We start from the raw sequence: 23,096 nt of genomic DNA on the forward strand, positions 1-23,096 counted from the left end.
CTCCTCAGTGAAGGCTCACTGCCTCCCTCCTGCCTCCATGGTTGTCTCTAGGGTTGGGGTGCCTTCAGGTACCCAAGACACTTTACTGAGGTGCAGGAAGACAATTTTGGAATCTCTTCATCTCATCATTTAAAAATGATTTGGGGCATATTTTGTTACGTACATAATGGTAATACAGTAGCATGGAAATACAAGTTATAAATAAGTTACATGTTTTGGCAACGTATGGCCAAAATTATGTTTACTGATGGAGGAATATGATCAGAGTTTGGAAATGACTGGATAAAATATTCCATGGATAAAATCCACACTTATCCAGTATTCTAATGCTTTGTAGCCAGCCTGTGACCACTTATTTATTCCGGCTGATGAACTGTGCACCAACCAAATTGTTTTCCTCGTGCACTTGGCTTTCCTCCCTCTGAGTTTCTGTTCATACCACCCTACTTCTCTCGAACATTCCCCCCCTTATTTTTGCTTATCTAAAGCATAGGTCCTTCAGGGCCCCACTGGAATCTCATCTGCCCAGAAGGGCTTCCCTGACTCACCCAGGCCAGATTTCCTGTGCAGTCCCGTGGCAATTACTGTGTGAGCCACACAATGGGGGGGCAGCTCTTAGATAGTTCTGTTGGGTTATTTGTTAAAGTGTCTTAATCTTTTCATTATCTTAATCTGTGCAGCTTCCCTACCCAGCAAGATGATTGATTGGTCATTTAGGACATGGTTTTCCCCTCCTCCATTAGTACACAGGAGGCTTTTACACTCATACATCAGTAGACACTTGTTTCCAAAAGGCTGTATTTTTCTGTATTTTGGATTACCTTTATCCTGCTATTACTGCTCACCTGAGCACTGCTGGGAGTCCCCACAGCCCTCTAGTTGTGTGATCGGCGTGTCTGGTGTTAAACAGGTAAGGGCAGATATTGAGAAGTCCCCTGAGAGCAAGTTTCCCAGAAGAGAGGAAGTGGAGGGTGTTGGTGGAGCAGATCAGCCCTGTAACAGGCCCTCAACAAACCTCTATCAGATGAGTGGTTGCTCTGTGGTACGTTCCCACAATAAGAACTTTAACTTCTTCTTCCACCAATAACTACTTCTTGAGGACCTGTACTGAACCCAGAATTATAGATTTCTTTGGCCAAACAAGTAAAACCAAGCCCATGTCATGGAGAGGAATGAGGGAGCAGCAGTTTGGTTTCTCAGAATCTTCTCACCAAAATTTGATCCTTTGTCCTTCCCTCTGCTTTCTTTCCTCCCATCCCAGTACATACCCACTGTGGGAGAGCAATGAAGCAACAGTAGGTGGTTGTTTCCCCCAGGCATGTTTGAGAACCCCGAGTTGCATTTTTACCTCTGAGGCTTGTATTCCTATTCCTCATTAGCTCTTTAGCTGAGAAGAGGGTAAGACCTAGTACCTATGAAAGTTCCAGAGTTTTTATTTGACTGTAAGTACAACAGTGTGACAGCTGCCAAAATAGCCAGTGTGTGTTCATAGGCTAAGTTAGTGAAAGTACAGTGTACAATCAAGGAAAGTAACAGCCCCATTGTCCTCAAAGTTCTTCAGCCCGTACCTGCCATGAGTAGCGTGAGTCATGTATCAGGTTCCGAACGCAGCATTCTCAAGTGTTCTTGAACTCAGAGGAAAGGCCCCAGGAGGTAAACCGTACCATGTGGCCCATATCATTTGAAGGAAAGTTGAAGGTACTGGGTTAAATAGGGGGAGAAGTTAGGAGAGAGAAGTCTCGTAAGAGCTGTCCTGAATTCATTGAGGACTGCCGTGGGAAAGAAGGGTTGGTCTCACTCTTTGTTGCTCTGGAGGGTGGAACCTAGACCTGTGGGTGGAAGTTATCTCAGTTCAGTATGAGATGAGGTAATAAGTTCCTTTCCAATTGACAGAGTCTGGAAATTTTACAGGAGCATCTAGCATACTTGGACTTTTATATCTAGGGCTTGGATTCTTTCTACTTTCTTTTTTGGTTGTTCCAGAGATAGCACCAAATTCTGTTCCACCCAAAAGCCTGGAGATCCCTGTGTCTCGGAGTCCCAAATCTGCCCTTGGTGCATTATGGTCACGTGGTCGTGACGGCACCAAGGCTTCTGCCCCAGAGCTGCTGGTAGGAAACAAGGGTAGGTGTTCTCCAGCTCACATACAATACAGACAAAAACCCTTGAAGCTCTCCTAGAACTCCTTTGACAAGTCCCTCTGGACATTAGTAGACACTTGAGTTCTCATCTGCCAGCCTTGGTCTTGAATCACTGCTTTTATTTACCAAGAGAAGATACCCACCCACCTCGCCCCAAATAGATCTCACACATTTTTTCCACATTTCATATTAAGATACTGTCTCTAACTCCAAGCCAGGAATAAGGACTCTCCCTGCTTTCCCTGTGTGATTTTACTTTTTTTTTTTTTTTTTTTTTTTTAATTTTTTTTTTAAAGATTTTATTTATTTATTTGAAAGAGAGAATGAGATAGAGAGAGCATGAGAGGGGGGAGGGTCAGAGGGAGAAGCAGACTCCCCGCCGAGCAGGGAGCCCGATGCGGGACTGGATCCCGGGACTCCAGGATCATGACCTGAGCCGAAGGCAGTTGCTTAACCAACTGAGCCACCCAGGCGCCCACTTTTTATTTTTTTAAGTAAACTCTAGCCCCCAACGTGGGGCTCAAACTAACAACCCCAAGATCAAGAGTCACATGCTTTACCGACCGAGCCAGCCAGGTGCCCCTCCCTGTGTGATTTTTAATAAAGCTTTTCCTAGACATGAGGATGGGTGGTAGCAGTAGTGGATATGTAGGGAATCAGAGACCTGGGTTGTAGTCCTGCCTTGGCTACTTATTGTGTAACCATGGGCACCTTACTTAGTCTACTTGTAGACTAAGTAGTCTTAGACAAATACTTAGTTACTTGTAGACTAAAGGAGAGCTTTTATCTCCTTTATCAGCAGTGACGATTCTGTCCACCTGAATCTTATCTCAAAAGAGATACCATGATGATTGAGTAGGTGTGAATGTGCTTTGTAAAATGATAAGCAAGCGTCCTACACATGTTAGCTCTTAGCCATCTCATCTGTGATCTGTGTTGTGAATGTCAGGGCAAGGGAACAGTGTCATCCTTCTTCCATAAACACGTCCTGGGCCATGGGGACACAGTATTTGTCAGCCAATAGACTAGTGGTTGAGTGAACAGGGCAGGGTGATAGCTTAACAACCTATGTGATTTGGTTTTATTCCTCAAGTTTGAGGAACAAGAGCTTCCTGGCCATGTGAAAAATCTCGCATGTCTCTCAACAGCCACAGGATTTCACAGCCTGCCTGAGATGAAAGATCAAGCATCTAGAAAGAACGCCTCCTGTCTGAGCCCTTGTCCTCAGATGGCATGTCACAGTAGTTCACCGGGCTTGGGATGGTACCAATGGCCCCTTGACTGATAATCCTCTGCCTTTGGGGTAGGGGCTGGCCAGGATTGAGCTCTTGTTCAGTCGACCTGGTGGCCTGGCATCCTAGAATGTGTCTACCTGCTTCAGCAAGACATCCTTCCCTCTGGTTCTCCTGCTTTGATAGCATTCACCTCTCTAGTCCAGCCCTATGGGCCACGAAACACGACTAGGCGAGGCTGCATCTGTGTGTATGTATGCTTTGCTCTCCTCTAGATGAATTGGCCTGCTCATCAGTGGCAAGGTAGAGTTAGCCGAAGTTAAGAGCCCAGAGGAGAGGAAATAATGGCCACATCACACCCATGGTGGAAGTGTATGTTTTGAGGCACTGGGTGCCTCTGGCCTCCCTCTATGGAAAAGGTTCCTGAGCTTGTTGAAATAGAAAAGTTTCGATTTCCACCAAAAAATTTTTAACACAAAGTCACAAACCTGAAATGTCATTTGCCTAAACATGACATTTTCTACTACTCAGTTATCTTCTTCCCCATCTCCACCCTTAATGTGCCTGGAAATGATTTTTATCTAGTACTTTTTATCCAGAGAATATTATATAAATTTTTAGAACAGGGTGGGGAAGCTAAGAGGTTGGTGTGGTGCCTGGTGCTGGACCAGCACCCTTATCTGTTGTTTTTTCAGATGACCTTTGACCTCTCCCCCAAGAGTCCCATAGTACATTCAGTAAATTCTTAGAGTCCTACTATGTGCCAGCTCTGAGATCAAGCACAGAACCTTCCTTAATGGAGCTCACACCCTAGGGTTAGTGCTCAAAATGCTCTCCTGCCTGGACTATTGCAACATTTCCTCCCTGACTGCAGTCTGACATCTCTCTACATGACTATCAGATGGATTTTCTTTTCTTTTCTTTCTTCTTTTTAAAAAACTTTTTAATAGTTCTTTTTTTTTTTTTTTTTTTTACTAATAAAAGCAATATATGCTCATTCAGGAAGAACTGGAATAAAGACAAGGGTATAAACACAAATTATATCACTGATAATATCATCATCTAGACATATTCCATGCTGAAATATTGATATATTTTCTCCTAGACCCTTTTAAAAATAATGTAGTTAATTCGAGTGTATAGAAAAGTGAAGTCCTTTTTTCCTTTACTGTCATATCGGAGACATTTTCCCAAGTCATGAAAAGCCCTTAGGAACATTAAGACTGATCTTCCTAAAACTTAAATCCAATCATGTTAATTCCCTGCTTCAAACCCTTTCATCAATGGTTTTAGAAAGTGAAGTCTCTACTTCTTAATGCGGCACACAAAGCTCCCTATGATGTGTCCCTGCATACTTCTCCAGGGTTCTCTGTCTCACTCCTCCCCTCTTCCCTCCAAGTGCTCACTCACCCCAAGTCACACAATATATAGTCACTTGCCACCACCCCCCACCCCTCGCCCCTTTCATACCCTATATTCTACCTGTGTGGGCTGCTTTCAGCTTCCCAGGCTGCCCTGGGTAGGTTCAAGCCTTGATCCTTTGCTCAGAGTGCTGCTCCTGCCTGGAATGCTCTCCCATCAGGGGACCCAGTGAAATCTCTATTTCTCAATACTCAGTTCAAGCATTGCCTCTTCCTTTCCCTCCCCTCTCCACCCCCTCTTCCCCCAGAGAGTAGCCTACTCCTTTTTTCATCCCCTTTGGTGCCTCTTCCATCTAGAACAGCACCCATGATAGCTTAGATTATGGTGGCGGGGGGGGGGGGGGTGCGGGTAGGAAGCCAAATAGTATTCATCTTCATTTCTGCAGTGCGTGGCAAGTATTTAGCATGTAGTAGATGCTCAATGAATATTCGCTTGAGTACAAACAGATGATCAGTCGCAGTACTGTAATGACTGGTGTAAAGGGTACTTATAGGAGTCCCAAGGAGGGGGCATTTTATGGATGTGTGATCCACAATCCAGCAGATAGGAAATGGGTTCATTTTTAATGTGGGGACAGCCTTCCTCTATACTTAGTCTACTGCTTCGAATCCTATTTGCATTTCTGTTCCTTGGCCTTGGACCAACGGGAGGAAGTTTTGTGGCCCTCTCCTTGTGCACCTTCTCCTTTGCCTGCTGAGACTATTGTGGCCTGAGCCCCGGGCAAGGCAGAAGTCCTCCCACTACCCATCAACCCAGCCACCGCTGCCTGCCTCCCACCAGGAGCAGCACAGACAGTGGCAGGTCGCCCCTAGTTGCCCGTGGCTGGGACCCAGGATCCCCACTCCAGCCCTGGTAGCCAGGTCCTCAGAGGGAACGGCATTTGAGTTAATAAGCATTGATAGCCAACGCCATTATGAGGCAGATTTCCCAGACTACAGCTTAGCCAGACCCTTTCTCTCTTCTTCCTCTCTCACTGCCTCTGCCCTGCTCACCCCCTTGCGGAGAATCATTCCCCAGAGATAATTTGGGCTGCTTTGCTCATAGGCAGGAAGATATGGAACATATTTCCCTGTGTGGCACTTCGGACTCCTCAGATATCCTTCATTCTAGAGGGTTGAAAGTGGACATGCCAAGCTGGATGTTCCACAGGAGAGCCTTGTAGGCAGAGATGTAAGCCTTTTTGCCTGGGCTTTGCAGTCAGCATCCTGCCAGCCAACAGGCTGCAGAACAAAGGCTGTAATAGGACAATGGGACAAGGAGGAGGGGAAGTAAAAGGCATGTAATCAGATCAATCACCAGCTGGGTCCATCTGCCTGGGAGCCTGTCTCTGGCGATGGCACCAGGGAACAGGTCACATGTCTTGAAAAGCCTGCCTATCCACTGGCTTGTCAGACCCCAGCACCAGACACTCTCATTTCCTTAATAACTGGTTACAGATCCTGAATCTATAAATTTAGCTAAACTCTCCTTGACCTTTCTGTATTTTTAGCCTATCCTGCTTCTCAGGATAACAACTTCCACGGTTGATCACTTGTCCTGTAAAATAACTTCATGACAAGTTAAAAGAAATTCTCTCTCTCGAACTTGAAAGCACGATCTTCTTAATTCTAGTTTCTGCTGTTGGTAACAAATTCATGCTTGGCCCTTGGTACATTTTGTTGATTTGGGGTAGAGTAGGGGAAAGAAGGTTGACATCTCTTCTCAGCTTTACATTTTTCAGCTTTAGTCTTTTTTTTTTTTAAGATTTATTCATTTTATTTATTTAAAGATTTATTTATTTGAGAGAGAGCACAAGCAGAGGGAGCGGCAGAGGGAGAGGGAGAAGCAGGCTCCCCACTGAGCAGGGAGCCGTGGTGGGACTCGATCCCAAGACCCTGCGATCATGACCTGAGCCGAAGGCAGAGGCTTAACCGACTGAGCCACCCAGGCACCCTTATTCATTTATTTTTGAGAAAGAATGGGGAAGGGACAGAGAGAGAGGGGGAGAGAGAAATCTCAAGCAGACTCCCTGCTGAGCATGGAGCCCAACGTGGGGCATGATCTCACAACCCCGAGATCATGACCTGAGCCAAAACCAAGAGTCGGACGCTTAACCTACTGAGACACCCAGGTGCCCCTCAGGTTTACATCTTAATATCTACCACCTATTCTCATATAATGAATGACCCAACACCTCATTTACTTTTTGTTTCATTCCCCTGGACTTTTCCTTTTATTTGTCCTATCTTGAAGTACAGCAGCTATGAGAATTTAGACAGATACTCCAAGTGCAGGCTGTTTAACACTATGCTGAAGCCTTTTGTTTCTCCCACCCTTTTGGAGACTTTTTGATCTTTGTGACTTTGACCTTAAGGCTGATGTTTTCAAAGACTTCCATAGTGAAGCCTTTCCTTTGAGCCGCAGAGACTGTTGTAAATAGGCCTCTTGTGTGGGTAGTTTGGATGAGACTCCCATATTTGTTTTAGAGTCGCTCACCTTGACCTTGATCTCCAGGCTTACGGTTTATCCACATTGCTTCTGCCATGTTCCATAATGAAATGCTAAGTGTCGCTGTGTGATCTTTCTTTGAGGACATCTGTAAAAATGCTAAGATTGGCCCCATTTTTACATATCCTTCTTGTTAACAGCTTCAAGGGGGGGAGAGCTCATCATTGTAGAATATTTTTAATTTTTCAAGGGATTATATAACTATTGTCTCGGTATATTCCTTAGAAATCTGTAGAAAGGAGAGATCTGATTTGAAAATTGAAAAAAACTGAAGCATGCATGGAATAATTGCAGCTGTCTCACTTAAGATCATCCAGTGATAGCAGATTTGGGGTTAGAATCCTTTGCCTTTAACTCTTTCTAGAGTACTGTATTAATACCTTTACCTTGTTTCTCAATCCTGCAGCACCTTAACTAAAAGAAATTAAAGGAATTCATAAATGAAAGAAAACCCTTGGTAAATAACCTTAGCAAAGATATTTTTAGGAAAGGCTAAATCTATTGACCTCTTCCTGTCTGCATCTCATTGGCCTCTTGGGGAAAAAAAGTATAGCTGATTTAACAAACACGAGTTTACCCAACTAGCTCTCCTGTCGCTACCCTTCCCTTATCAATTGGCATTTGATGGTCCCACAACTGATTTTCTTTTCTAACCGCTTCATTAACGTAGAATTGCAATGATTAGCTTTACCTCTGTAGCTCTTACCCAGATACAAGTCACTTTGACAATTTTCATTATGTCGGGAAATTGGCAGCACATGACGGCAAGTTCATCCTGATTGCCTGAGAAGGCGGCAGCTCTGGGCAGTCTGCTGCAGGGAGAGGAGAGTACCTGGCTTTCTGGCACTTGATTGACGTTCGGTGAGAACTGCCTTGGCTACTGGTCTACCAAGTTGGCTGCTGCTAGGCTGGAGGGGACACAAGGGCCTCCAGATGACTTTTCAATGTACACTTCCCTAAGGCTGTTTTTCTTCTCTTTTCAGAGTCTAGAAGGAGGCTCATACCGGGGAAGCTTGAAAGACCCTGTAGGCTGCCTGAATGAGGGGATGACCCCACCCACACCTCCTAGAAACCTGGAAGAAGAACAGAAAGCCAAGGCCCTGAGAGGCCGAATGTAAGTGATTTCTCCAGATTCTACCCTAGTGCACATGTGTACAATGGGTTAAGGTGGAGAAAGTTTGGGGAGGATTACAGAGGGGTTCCCCACACTGTATTTCCATTGATATCATTCATTCTAAGTAAAGGTGACCTAGATCTGTACAGTGTACATTGATAAACAAGGCACTGCAATGGCACTGACTTTAAGAATTTTAGGCTGAAGTATTCTCTTGGGAGATAGCAGCTATTATTGACAAAGTGTGGTTATAACCAAAGTCTGCTAGAAATTTATTTATTTATTTATTTATTTATTTTTTTTAAAGATTTTATTTATTTATTTGAGAGAGAGAATGAGACAGAGAGAGAGAGCATGAGATGGGGGAGGATCAGAGGGAGAAGCAGACTCCCTGCTGAGCAGGGAGCCTGATGCGGGACTCGATCCAGGGACTCCAGGATCATGACCTGAGCCGAAGGCAGTCGCTTAACCAACTGAGCCACCCAGGCGCCCTCTGCTAGAAATTTAAAACATGTTGGGGCGCCTGGGTGGCTCAGTTCGTTAAGCGTCTGCCTTCAGCTCAGGTCATGATCCCAGGGTCCTGAGATCGAGCCCCGCATCGGGCTCCCTGCTTAGCAGGGAAGACTGCTTCTCCCTTTCCCACTGCCTCTGCATTCTCTCTCTCTCTCTCAAATAAATAAATAAATAAATAAATCTCTTAAAAAAGAAATAACACATGCTGATAAAAGGAAAACAACAAAGTTCAGGAACTATGGGACTATTATTATGGTCCCATATTAGAGAATCCATGATAGAAAGTCTGGTAGAGTTTCACCTGAGGAAACATTTCTCAAAATGTAGGGAAGTCATATGTAGGAAAGGCATCTGTTGTGCCATTTGGCAGAGCCTACCTCCACTCCTTTTCTAATCGTTTAATTTTGCATCTGTTTGTGGACTTAGCTCCAAGAGAATGTCTTCAATTTTTTTTAATAGTTGGGGTAAGTAAAATTCACATTGCAGCCCATTTCACAAAAATCCATATTTTACACAAGGTTTGAGTTATCCACCCTGATGTCAAGTCCGTCTTCTGTTATTTGAGATGATCAAGAAGATACCAGATACCATTAATGCAAAACCACAATTCCTCCAAAAGTTTAATTTTCCTGTTTTGGGTTTGACTCCATGTTGGAAGCAGAGCTTGATGAGTCTTGGACGTGGCCTGGTGTGTGAGAGATTGTAAAGCCCAGAGAACTGGTCCCTTTGCTAATTAGTCTGTCCTTCTCCCTCCGACTCGTCGTTCCTTTAGCCTGGTCACAGGTATGAGGATTAGCAAAAATCAGTGAGGCCAGGCCCTTCTGTTGCCTGGAAACAGGCAAAGTGAACATTTATGAGTTTCTTTCCCAGGAAACAAAAGTAGAAACGTCATAGCCAGGGCCTGGCCTCAGAGCAGGGCTGTCACTTCATGGTGGAGCTGGGCAAGTATCTCTTCAGTTCCAAACTTACCCCTCAACTTTATGGGTACTCAGGGGAACCCCAAGAATGGAATAGAGGTAGAAAAATACCATCCCTAAATGGACATTTTCTAGGACTTGTACAAAGCTGCTTCTCTTTAGCTTCTCAGGGTTGTTTTTACATAGAAGAGGCAGCGTTGGAGCCGATGTTCTTTGTCAAGCCAAGCAAAACTCAGATCAGGGAGGAGACCTTTGGGGTAGCAGGTGGTCCTTGGCCAAGCCTGTCACTGCTCTTGTCACTTTGAACAGGCCCATGAGCAGTCATGTAAGCTATTGTCCTGCTTCCAGATGTGCTGTTGTCTGATTTTGCTCCAACAGACAAAAGTTTATTGCCTCTTTTGCTCTCTTTACCCATTTATTCTCCTCCTTCTTACTCTTTTGCCTGACCCCACAGCTCTCTGCATCCTGAGCTATCCTGAAAATCCAGCTGTTACCAATGTCTCATTGCTCTTGCTGTAACTTATGGCCATGATGAAAGAGAGAATATATATACATGTCTAATTGTGAACTCTGTGTGAGGCGAGAGGCCAGGGAGTTGGGGGGCTTGGGGGAGGTGAGGTACAGAGAATGGAGACTCAGTCCAGATATCAAAGGGTTAAATGAGAGCTCCCTGGAGAAAAGATGAAAACAAAGTTATTTGTCCAGGACAAGAAAAAAGCTGAGAGTGGGCTTGATTGTCTTCAAGTTTTAGCGCCTCATTGATTGAACAATAGGTGTTGAACACCTATTCTGCACCAAGGTATGGGATATATCAGTGAGTAAAACAAACCATGACAACAAAAGATAAGTCCTTGCTCTCATGGCAAGTGTACACTGTAAAGGGAGAAATTATACAGTAAACAAAATAAAAATAAATTAGTAAATATGTTAGAAGCTGGAAAAAGAAGAAATAGTAAGGGAGATTTGGAGTATAGTTGAGCCTGTGTTGCAGTTTTAAATGGTTCTGACATTTGCACAAAGACTAGAAGCAGGTAAGGAATAAGCCATTAGCCACGGCCATTAGCCATGGAGGGAAAGGGTTCTTGGCTGAGGGAACAGCCAATACAAAGCTTCTAAGAGATTTCCTGTGCAAGACCAGCCATTCCCCATCATTGTGAAACACAGAAGTTAGAAATAGGTCTGACCCATAGCTGGAAGAAGTTTAGTTGGCCCAAAGAATAACATTTACCTTGTAAATAACCTTTACTAATAAGAACCGAACATTTGTTAAAATGCTTTATTATCAGTTCAATTTATTTGGCAATTGATCGTGTACTGTCTTGTGCTGCATGTAACTTAAATCTTTTATGGACGTTTTCAGAATGTCTATTAATGTGCCATGATCTCCCCAAGTATTTCATCAGGCCTTCAAGGGAAATGATGCCAGGCCCACTAGCAGCACCTTGTCTAATCAGTCCCCTTCCCTAGAGGCTGGAAAGCCCAGGACAGCCCTCAATCTGTCAGCAGATACCATAGGATAAAAATATCACCTACAGACAGGGAGCTGGACTTCATCTCCAAAGGGCCCTCCCAGCCCCAAATTCCCACTCCCACTTTCCTGTGGGTTTCTGCCACTTTCCTCCAAGTAGTAACATGGGCCATGCTAAAGATATATTTAAATGCTTTTATTTGGCCTTGCCAGTTCCTTCCTGTGGCCTATAACACATGATTGTGGATTGTGTATATTGGAGAGAGGAAACTGGTTGGAAGTACTGGACATGCTGATAAAGAAGCATGTGTTCCTTTTTGCTTTCTCCCCATCACCCTGAGGCCCAGATCCGGGGATTTGTTGGCTTCTCGTGCCGTATAGATCAAGAATTTCAGATGAATTGCTTCCTGGGTTCAGAACAGTTATAGCCCTTATGCTGGGGTCTGCTTTGGACATCCCAGAACTCTATCCCTTCTGCCACTTGGGCCAAAAATGCAGTTGTGTGGCTCCAGGCAAAAAAGCTAGTAGGAGTCAGACTCCAGTAAGCTGCATGGCACCTAGCCTGCTCCCGTGCACAGCCCTGAGTGTTTTATGTCCAGCTCTTTACTCTCTGGACAGAAAGAAAGAGAAGTGCTTGGTTTTGAGGTCTCAGGGACCCCAGTGAGCCGGTCTGAGTAGTTTGCCAGGCAGCGGGCAACAGTGAAAGAGCAGAGTCTTTGGACTCTGGTACAATAGGTTCAGATCCCAACTCTGCTACGGACTTTGTCATCATGGGCAACACGGCCTCAGTATCTTCCTCTATAGAAAACAGGGCTTACACTGCCTCCCTTGATATAAGCATGAGAAATTCCAGATGAAGCGCTGGCACAAAGCAAATGCTCCGAGAGGAGGAAATCATTAACAAGAAAGAAACTAAGAAAACAAGGGTTCTTGTAGTGGTTACACCCCACATCTGTGAGGGAGAGGGGAGGCTGCTGCATTGAAAGTTGTGATTACGGGGTGTCTGCAGTCAACCTTTCTGGCTCTGACTGGGGCTTTTGCAGGCCGGTTACCAGGGACACCTATCGGAATAATTGTAGCTTCTGTATCTCAAAAGGCCTCACTTGATATTGGTGTCTCTGAGACCTCAAAGGTTGGTTATCAAGCAAATGCCTTTCTCCTCTTGGTAATCACAGAATGGAGTTGGAAATGGAGGAAGAAAATCTCATGGTGAGCCCTTGGCCTCAAAGCTTTCATAACTCAGTTTTGCCAAAATGTCTTGTCATAAAAGTGCCAAAGTAACTTTCCTGTCAACTTAAGTGTGAAGATTTCTTGCTTTACAATGAAGAGGAACCCTCATTGTTCTTAATCTCCCGCTCAGGTTTGTCCTGAATGAGCTGGTACAGACAGAAAAGGACTATGTCAAGGATCTGGGGATTGTGGTGGAGGTGAGTATGTAGCTCAAGGTGGGTCTGCGGTCACCTAACCAGAGGCATGTTGGACCCTATCTGGGCCCAGGTGTTTTTAACTTGTGGGTTATGTGCAAATACTTCTGTGTATTTGCAGAAATGAAACTAAAAATGACAATAGATCAAATGAAATATGTAGGGTTTTTTTTTTCTTTTCTCCTTGAAATATGAGAGATTCAGAGGGAGATGGGGTCCCAAATGTTGCAGCATCTGGGGGAGCCTCTTGGTTAAAGCTGAGTCCTTTCACCTTGTTTTAGGTGACCAGTTACTCTCTCAAGAGCTCTTCCTTGGCGTTTAACCATATGGACATATATTCTTCAGAGCTATGAGTCACCATGGGCACAAGCAGGGCACTCCTAGTGAAACCTTGGGGCTTAGAGTCTCCTTAGATTTTAAGAAGAATGTTATGGCTACCAAGAGGACAGACAAAGAAAAATCCACCCATAAGACAAGACTGACAAGTCCACAGTTAAGAGTCAACTTGGTGGTAAATAAAACAGCGCTCTTCTTAGGGATTTACTTTAGGGGCATTTAGATTCTTGGATGAAAAAGACCTTCTCTTAAGGGGGCTGGAGACAAAGAAGGGGACCTAGAACTTCATCAGAGTTGTGTCTGTCACTCTGCATGGGGTGAAGTCCTGGCTGGACACCGAGAAACCACAGAAGAGCTTGCCCTCAGACTCCTGCAGAGAGGGGGCATTTACACGGGGGGGGGGGGGGGGGGGGGGGCTGCGGTACATGGGGCTTGGCAAGAAAGCTTTCTCCTGAAAATGCCCCACTGACCCCTGCCTCTGCTCTACAGGGCTTCATGAAGAGAATAGAAGAAAAGGGTGTCCCTGAGGACATGCGAGGGAAGGATAAAATTGTGTTTGGAAATATTCACCAGATTTACGACTGGCATAAGGAGTAAGTGCCACGTTGTCCTGAGGACAGGGCATCCTGCGAATCCAGGACCCTCCCATCCTCCCCCTGCAGCCGACCTTAGGGGTGGGGTTGGGGGAGAGCCTGGTGTCATTTATCTCCTCCCAGAGAAATAATACTGTTCTGAAGGAGGTGGCTTCCTTCCCTTATCCCCCTCCCTCCTTTTAGTTTTTTCCTGGCTGAACTGGAAAAATGTATCCAGGAGCAAGACAGACTGGCCCAGCTCTTTATTAAACACGTGAGTGCTTCCCCGCGGCCTCCGCACCGCGCCCTCCCCGCATGCCTTGGAAAGTTCCTCCTCTCTCCCGCTCTCCTCGCCACTTGCCTGCCTTCTCGCCCCTCCCTGAGGGCTTTTTTTTGGGTGAGATGGGCTGTTGCCTACTGCGTGTCCTCCTGCGTCCGTGGTACTTAGCCGCCCGTGTCCCCAGAGCGCGGGGCGTGGGGGCCGTGTGCTCTGCGGCGGGGCGCGCGGGCGGGGGGCGGCCGCCTGAGCGCCCGCCGTCTGCCTCTGCAGGAGCGGAAGCTGCACATCTACGTGTGGTACTGCCAGAACAAGCCGCGCTCCGAGTACGTCGTCGCCGAGTACGACGCTTACTTCGAAGTAAGCCGCTCGGGCTTCGCCGAGACGGGGGCGGGGCAGCACCTCGGGCCGGGGCAGCCATCGTCCAGCCACAGCTCCCCACCCCACCCCCTCCCAGCGCTGGGACCCCTTCCGGGGAGCCACTGGCGTGGCCCAGTTCCCGTGGCTGGAGCTGAGGCGGCCCGGCGGCCCGTGCGTGGCATGACGGGGACACGCCTCAGGAGCTCGGTGCCCCCTTCCGGGACCGTCCCCAGCGCAGGCCCGCGCCGCGCTCCTCAGCCGGGCCGTGCGCTCCCGCTGCGGAGGTTCCGTCAAGCCCCTGCGAGTGTTTGTTGCGCCCCGGCCGGAAGCGCCGCGCTGGGGGAGGAGAGAGAGGCGAGGCTGCGCCTCAGGAAGAGCCCTCAGGCGACTGCTCGCCGATCCTAGGAGAAGCCCTTCCGACGTGACCCTGGAGCAGCAGAGGGAACGGCGTGTCCCCCGCTCCGGCGTGGCCCCCAGGGCCGGAGTGAGCGGACGCGGGGTGGGAAGGTGCCCGACCTGCAGAAGGTGGCAGAAGGTGGCCGTGATGTGTTGTTCATAACCCGTTAGCAGCTGTGTGGGCAACTCTCCCTCTCCCCCGCTCTGAGGGTTCTCAAACTTCATTAGCAAACGTGAGGGCCTGTCCTTCTCACCTTGCCCCCTGATCCCCAGGACCCCAGCCCTTTGGCTCCTTTTTCTTCTAACGTAGCTCCCTTGTGTTCCAGGAGGTGAAACAGGAGATCAACCAAAGGCTGACGCTCAGCGACTTCCTTATCAAGCCCATTCAGAGAATCACAAAATACCAGTTGCTCCTCAAGGTGAGAGAGCTGTGAGCCCGAGTCAGGGCCCGAGAAGGGTCTTCTCAGCCTCCGAGTTGGGGAGCAGGTCAGCGTGAGGCTCTGTCTCCACCACAGCTTTCCCGTGAACCCGGGGGGCGTCTGTGGGCTGTTACCTTGCCTTGTCTGTTACTTGTGTCAGCTCTGCCCCCAAATAAATCGCACGCACGTCATTCCTGCCTTTAAGGTTGGAGGTTAGTTCATTTTCTTTCAATGCACTCTCTTTGTCACCGACTTGGGACCTTTACAAAATAAAAAATAGTGACATAAAATCAGAGTGACCACGAGGAGAAAGAAGAGCCAAGGCAAGGCCCTGGAAAGCTTAGATGAGTAATACCTAAAATTTGATCATATTTTACTTTTTAAAAATGGTTTAATTTGGTTTGTCTTATAGGATTTGAGGTAAATGGAAGAGGGAGATTGAGCTTTCCTTTCTCCCAGCCTTTCTGGACATAACCCCCCCTCTCTTCATGCTTACAGTCTCCTTCTCACTTCTTCCCTCCCTCCCCGCCCCCTTGCTTTTCCCACAGCTTTTAATCTTTGAGTATTTGGGGGTTTTTCTCCAGTTGTTTCCAATATGACTCAGAAGTTCATATCTCAGCTTCTACAGCGCACTGCCGTGTCTGTTGGGGAGGAAAGTTGTCTGGGTGTCATCGGAGGTTTTATGATGCTGGATTTTTAATAGTGCTCTATTTTCCTAACTGATGTCACCATCCTGCACCCTTCCCCGCTCCCCCCACTTGCTAGGACTTCCTGAGATACAGTGAGAAGGCTGGTTTGGAGTGTTCCGATATCGAGGTGAGTCTTCTGCTTGCAACACTGGCTGTTCTCGGCGACAGCGTTTTAGATGTGTGTCTCTAAGGGAGAAGAACTGGCTCTCGAGGACCAAGGGTCCAGGCAGAGTCCTCTCAGTGAGAGCCCCTTGCAAGCAGCTGCTCGACAGGATGGGGAATGGCAAATAGTAATAAACACTGAGTGTTTTTCTATAACCCGAGAATTCTGTCCTGGGACAGACCAGAGTTTCACCCCACTCGTGTTCTCCATGTGGCTCCAGTGACATGGTGGGAAGGGGGGGCGGGTATTTGAGTCCTCTAACATCCTTCAGAGATTCAGTGTTTCAGTGTGCAGTTTCATCCATGAATCCAGGTACTATCTGAGTTCAACACATAAAATATCCTGTTTTCACTCCCTCCCCTACCCCTGAGGATTACTCCCTAAGTGAAGTCCTTTGAGACAATGTCACCATGGGGATTATTATAAGCCGGAGAGGTTACAGACCATTCTGGCAGGTTATTTTAGGTTAAAACCTATAGTGTTTCACAAGCCAGGCTAAGCTGTTGCTTAGGCAGCCAAGAAGCAACAGAGAGAAGAAAGAAAATATGAGAAGGAAAGAGAATTGCTAAATAAAAGTGGGAAGGAGGAAAAGGCTGGCTGGGTAGCCTCCCCACATGTGGTCACTGATTCACATGGGGCCCTGCACCGAGGACCAATACCCCAACAGAAAATCCCATACTGCTCTAGGAGTGGGCTCCATACTGCTCTACCAGTGTCCTTTCCTAGAATCAGGGAGCCCCTAGGAGGTCCCTGTCTTCCAGCACAGAATTGCCCTAAGCTTCCTGCCTGAGTGCTCATCCTGCTCCTGAGCTGCTATTGTTCTCTCCCGCAGAAAGCCGTGGAGTTAATGTGCCTTGTTCCAAAACGCTGCAATGACATGATGAATCTGGGACGCCTGCAGGGCTTTGAGGTGAGCCCTTAAGGAATGCTTCCAAGCCTTCTCTCTTCTGGACAACAGGAGCTGGGGCAACGAGGCAGCTTCCCTTTGAAGCCCTGTGCCCACCTCCTCTGCTGCCTCCACTCACCATCTGTGCCTTCATGCCAGGCCCCTCTGGCTCGTGGGCCCAAAAGATGTATCTATTTAGGATGTCCAGTAATAGGGCAGTCAGAGGAAGCTACAGAGCAGTCTACCAAACTGGAGTCACCATTCCAAGGGGGTTGGAAAGACCCAAAATTCCTTATAACTGTGGACCTGGCAGTGACCTCTTTGCTTTGCTTTCTTGCTTGGGACGTGAGTGTGTGGAATGTGAGGGAGAGTGGGACTAGGGGATGGAAGTAGCACCAGAGGGAAAAATGGAACACTTTTTCTTTTTCTTTTTTTTTTTTTTTTTGAGAGAGTGGTTCTAGGTCTACATAATGGCTGGCTTTTTAGTTAAATGAACATTTAAAGCTTTAAAACGTGTGCATATTTCTATTCTTTGAAAAAGAGAATCAAGTGTTAGGAGAAACAGCTAGATGTCCCCAGAATTTTGGCTTCAGTGAATAACTAGTTTGCTAGGGCTGCCATAACAAGTCCCACAGACTGGGTGGCTTAAACAACAGAATTTATCATCTCACTTTTCCAGAGGCTAGGAGTCCGAGATCAAGGTATAGGCAGTGATGGTTTCTCCTGAGGGCTGTGAGGGACAGATCTGTTCAGGCCTGTCTCCTTGGCCTGTAAATGGCCATCGTCATGTTCACATGGCATTCTTCCTGTGTCTTCACACTGTCTTCCCTCTGTACATTTTTCTATGTCCAAATTTCCCCTTTTTATGAGGACACCAGTCATGTTTGAGTAGAGCTCACCCTAATGACCTCACTTTAATTTGATTCTCTCTGTAAAGATCCTGTCTTCCAATATGGTCACATTCTGAGATAGCCGGGGTCAGGACTTCAACATATGAAGGAGGTGGAGGTGGAGCAATTCAACTCATAACAGTGAACCTTTGAAGAAAAAATGGACTTTCCTACCATAACCTTGATAAGTGGCTGCCATTAGTTTATATCCAAACCTCATATGCTACATATAATCTGTTTTGGATATTAATATGATAAAATTGGAACTGACACAATTATTGACTGGCATTTAATAATTGTTGAACCCCTTAGAGAAAGATGTGGATCTTCTCATCCTGTTTCCTGGTAATTCTGCAACCTAAGATTTTATTATTTCTTTCTAGAGAAAAGGGGTTCCTAGAAGTTGAGATAATAAAGAAATAATAGCGTCCACCACCACCCACCCACCCACCCCCCACCCCTGGCTAAATTAGGATAGAATAGAAGAGAAGAGAATAGAAATAAGGCAGAGTGGTCTATAAGTAAATTTAGGAGATGCTACATTCAGGTTTGGGTTACTGAGTTGGATTCATAATGTTCTTGAGCCCAATTCTCTTGTCCTCCTTGCCCTCCCAGCCCTTCCTGGTGTCCCTGTCTGCCACTGCTTTGTTCCTGTGACCAGGAACTATGTGGAGGTTTTTCTTTACTGTTTATTTTTCATAGATTCCCGGTTCTCTATGGTAGGCCTGAGGCATTAGAGCAAGCAGGGGTTTGCAGCAGAAATATACCCTGAGTTCCTTTTTTTTAAAGATTTTATTTATTTATTTGACAGAGAGAGAGACAGCGAGAGAGGGAACACAAGCAGGGGGAGTGGGAGAGGGAGAAGCAGGGTTCCCGCTGAGCAGGGAGCCCAATGTGGGGCTCGATCCCAGGACCCTGGGATCATGACCTGAGCTGAAGGCAAACGCTTAACGACTGAGCCACCCAGGTGCCCCTATACGCAGTTCTTACAGCTTTTCACTAGTCATACTGGATGAAGTTTTACACTTTTTCCCTTGGGGCTATGCTAGGTCTGAAGCTATTCTGAACAAACCAAGTAATTCCTTTTGCTCTTAAGCCTTGATGTCCACAAGTTTCTGAGGAGGAGTCTGGCTTGACTTTCTCTGGGTCTTTGGAGGCACTGACCATTGACAGGAAATCAGCATCTGACCGTGCTAACTCATGTTAGACTCCACAGGAACTGCGTTGTGCATGCACACGTGTGTACACAGAAGGCCAGACACAGACTGCAGAATTATCTTCTCTTTTCAATCAAGCACCACCATCTCCTTTTTCCATCAAGTCTCAGAGAATCTGCTTTGCATTCCTTCAGCTAATTAAGAAGGACCATGAACATCCTCTGTCCCTTCTGAAGTCCAGGGCTTTGGGCCTGGGAGAAGTTTGCCTCCTCACTTAGATTCTCTCTCTTATAAATCCTCTAGCCTTCCCTTCAGTATTGGCAGGGCTATAATTCATGGGTCAGGCTCTTACGTAATGTTAATAGAGCTTTTAGAGCTTTCCTGGCTAGCTGGTCACTGGCTTAATATTAACTTTGGACCAGGGTAAAGATAAGCCTGTTTGGCTGGTGACCTTGACAGTAAGGAGCCATGATCCAAGCAGAGGGCAGGTGTTTCTCGGGAATAGAAAAGAAAAATGACCCCTGTGCTGGGTACTGTTTGGAATAAGGCATCATGCGCAGAGAATGGCCCACATTTTTACTGAAGGGCAAAAGTCATCACCTGAGAGAGTATGGTTCAGAGGAGGCCCTCTAGCTGCTATCAGATATCAGGTGTCAGCGTGTTCTTGCTGCAGAACAGCAGGGAAAGCAAGGCTCTCCAGTCGCATCTGTGAAGACCTGCTGGGTTGGACCTCATTCCCTTTGAAGATGTGAAGATGTCTCTGAAAATCAAACCAAATAGGCTCCCCCTATGTAGGCTGGCAAGTGGCCTGCTAGCTCAAAGCATTTTAAGAAGGATCTCAAGACCCAGAAAAATATCTACCAGCTTGTAAAACATGGACACCTGTATATGGTACTCCAGCTGTACCTGTTGATCGGTAGCAGGAGACCAAGACTTCAGAATTAGACTAATTCTAACTAAGACTCTATCCTCAAATAATAGAAGGAGATGAGAGGAGCCCAACTCATTAAGATTACTTGCATTCCTGCCTACATCACTTCCCTTGGCCACAGGTTGGTTCTAGGTTCATGACCATAAGAGTACCCGAGGTCCTTGGCCCATGCTGCAGGGGAGCCAAGCAGACAACATTTCTCAGAGCTTTGAGGACAGAAAGGCTACAGGTGTCACCCACTTTCTGTTTTCCTTTTAATAAAAAATAAGAAGAGCCAGGATAATTCCTGAACATCTTTCTAGCTAATGATTTTATCTTCCTCCCTTCTGGCATTTTCTTAGAGCTGCTTCTTTCCTAGTGGTTTCCCAGCCTTCCTTCCCTCCCCCTCCCCCCCCCCCACCCCCAGGGGTCTGTGTCTGCCCCATCTGAATGGATCGGTCCTAATTCAGTCTCTTACTAGTGTCCTGAGGCTTTTAGTGTCAGGTCTGCTGTCTGTGTCCTCAGGGGGGCCAGTCTTGTAGGCCCAGAGGGCTGTGGCCCCCTCCCCATTTGTCACTTCCCTCACCCCAGCACTTGCTTCCATCAGGGCACCCTGACCGCGCAGGGGAAGCTGCTGCAGCAGGACACGTTCTATGTGATTGAGCTGGACGCAGGCATGCAGTCCCGAACCAAGGAGAGGCGCGTGTTCCTCTTTGAGCAAATCGTCATCTTCAGTGAACTGCTAAGGAAGGGATCACTCACCCCGGGCTACATGTTCAAAAGAAGCATCAAGGTAAGGCTCCCAGTGGGGATGACCGAGGGCAGGGAAGAGCCAGTCCTGGGAGCTGCTTCCCAAAGACAGAGACCTGGAGTGAGTATGGATTCAGAACGTTGACAGTCTTTCAGCCAAAGAAGCTGTGGGTGTGAAGGTTAAATATTTTGAGAGAAAGAGACAGGCTGAGAGTAGGTCCTACAGATCCTGCAGGTTCTCCAGGATCATGTCATTCACTCACAGTCAGAAACCAAAGGATTTAGCTATTAGACCCAGGACAAAATTTTGGGAATAGCTCCTGAAATAAAAAGTTGGAGGAACTCTAGTATGTTGTTGATTTTTTTTTTTTTAAACCACTTAAATATGAAAAGATTGAACTTGGTTTCTTCCAGATGAATTACTTGGTCCTGGAGGAGAACGTGGACAATGACCCCTGTAAGTTTGCGCTCATGAATAGAGAGACTTCCGAGAGGGTCATTCTGCAAGCCGCCAACGCGGACATCCAGCAGGCCTGGGTACAGGACATCAATCAAGTCTTAGAAACACAGCGAGACTTCTTAAATGGTAGGTACTGGGCCTGGCTTCTAACAGGGCCATTTTCAGGGAACCCCACACCTCTGAGTTTCCTTGGGTCTGGGCTTAACGGTGACTTCATGAGCCCGGATGACATTTTGTAAGGATGATAAACTTGTAGTTTTCAGAAACACTTTGTTGAGAATTTTTCTGAACCTGGGTATGTCAGTGGAACAGATGGAACATGATAAAGAAGCCCCATCTTTCCAAAAGAAGAGCTGTTCTCTTAGAGCCTAGCCATGGGGTCTATGCCTTGTGGCCACCCGTGCCAACTCGTAATGATTGTGGCAGAAGTCTGAGTTGGGCACATCCTCCTTGTCTCAGGGGCTATCAGAGTACTATGTTTTCCCATTTGGTGGCTAATGGTTGGTGTTTTCACAGGTTCTCTGGTGTTACTTAGTGTTCACTGGGAGTTTGACAGATCAGTGAGAGAGCCTACAGAGGTCCTCTTGCTAGCCAACTTGAGCCCTTTCAAAGGAGAGGTGATCCCTAAACTCTAAATTTCAGTAATATCTTGAAACTTCCCACAACTCATGATTACAGAGAGTGTAGCTCTCTATGGACCCTGCAGGAGTCCCCTAACTGGTGGTGGGAACCGAAGTGAAATGGCGCTGCTACCTTGTTTAAGTTTCTTTATTTCTTTTCGCTGCTGGGGTTGTCTCCACGTTGAGCTTAGCATGTGACAGGAAGTGTACAGTTTTAAACCGGTGCTCATCTTTCAAGTTGATGCACTCAGAAGTCTCTCTGAGCAGAAACAGAGCTGGAAGTTGAAAGCAGAATGTCACCAGAAATGAAGTTACCCCAGACACTCAGCAAGCACATATGCCTGTACGTACACACACATACACGCACACACAGACTCACCAAGCACATATGCTTGTATGTACACGCACGTGCATGCATGCACACAGGTCCACTGTCAGATGTGTCACCTCTTGCCAGTACTGGAATCTGGACTCTTTCAAATGGCGCAAACAGCCCTTGTTGGGTGTCCAGCGTTGACCTGAATGCTGTGGGGAAAGATTAAAGGTAACATACCAGTTGAGGACCATGGGCAAGTCATGATGTTTCTGTGGGCCTCTGTTGGCTCATTTTGTGAAAAGGAGGGACAGTCTACTCTGTTCACATCGGCACGGGCTCTGGTGTGCCAGTCAGCAGTACGGGAAGCAGGAAAACATGGCACAGCTCCCTACAATCTCAGTCTGACTGCATGTAAGGGATTTAACACATTGTATTTATTTTAAAACATATAAAAGGAAATTATACAGCAAGATAAACATGAAACTTCAAAGCAATTTCACACTGTAAGTGTGAGAGTATTTTGGGGTCATGCCCCTAGGCCCCCCAACTGTAGAACAGTTTGATGAAAAAAACTTTGTCATCTCTAGGGCTCTGAAAAGTCTAAAATTAAACACCAACCCAGCCCTGAGGGATAGCAGCAGAAGTTGTATATAGTTTACAGTTTCTGAATGTAGAACTTTGAATTAACACCTATGCTGATAAAATAATTTTATGTAAAAGGTGCACATATATAAAATACATGTATAAATTGTATTCCAGTAGTTAAGAATTTCTTTTTTTTTTTTCAGTAGTTAAGAATTTCTGATAGATTCTAAGCTGAAATGAGATTTTTAAGTTTATCAATTCAGTACAAAAGACAAGAAAAAAATGAAACCAGCAATAATTGCAGTAACAACAATGGCTCGTACCATTGAGTCCTTTCTCTGAGACAGGCACAATGCTAAGCATGTATTCACATGTATTATCACATTTCATCCTCATGTCAACATGGAAAGGTGAGTACTATCATCCTGTATTTTTCAGGTGAGGGAAAGGAGTCAGAGAGGTTAATAAGCTTGTCCAAGGTCACAAAAACAGTAGGTAATAGAACAAGGACTTGAACCCAGAACCCTATAACTTAAAATTAGGCTTTTAACCATAAACTACAGTATAGTCGCTGGTGGTAGGGCACACATTT

General features: G+C 46.3%; 1 protein-coding gene across 19 annotated transcripts in view; it reads left to right on the top strand.

Moving 5' to 3' along the window:
* KALRN (kalirin RhoGEF kinase) overlaps positions 1-23,096 on the top strand; it is a 655,214-nt gene that overhangs the window by 584,190 nt on the left and 47,928 nt on the right. For all 19 annotated transcript variants that reach the window (XM_064571764.1, XM_064571776.1, XM_064571770.1 and 16 more), the window contains 10 exons: positions 8,266-8,396; positions 12,655-12,721; positions 13,544-13,647; positions 13,831-13,900; positions 14,177-14,263; positions 14,986-15,078; positions 15,844-15,894; positions 16,763-16,840; positions 20,381-20,566; positions 20,938-21,109. In XM_064571764.1, the coding sequence (XP_064427834.1) occupies positions 8,266-8,396; positions 12,655-12,721; positions 13,544-13,647; positions 13,831-13,900; positions 14,177-14,263; positions 14,986-15,078; positions 15,844-15,894; positions 16,763-16,840; positions 20,381-20,566; positions 20,938-21,109 (1,039 nt within the window). The remainder of the gene's footprint in view (positions 1-8,265; positions 8,397-12,654; positions 12,722-13,543; positions 13,648-13,830; positions 13,901-14,176; positions 14,264-14,985; positions 15,079-15,843; positions 15,895-16,762; positions 16,841-20,380; positions 20,567-20,937; positions 21,110-23,096) is intronic.

This window comes from Mirounga angustirostris, unplaced genomic scaffold (assembly GCF_029215605.1).
Source record: "Mirounga angustirostris isolate CCGP_5_RB_7025 unplaced genomic scaffold, mMirAng1.0.hap1 SCAF_1, whole genome shotgun sequence".
Taxonomy (NCBI): Eukaryota; Metazoa; Chordata; class Mammalia; order Carnivora; family Phocidae; genus Mirounga; species Mirounga angustirostris.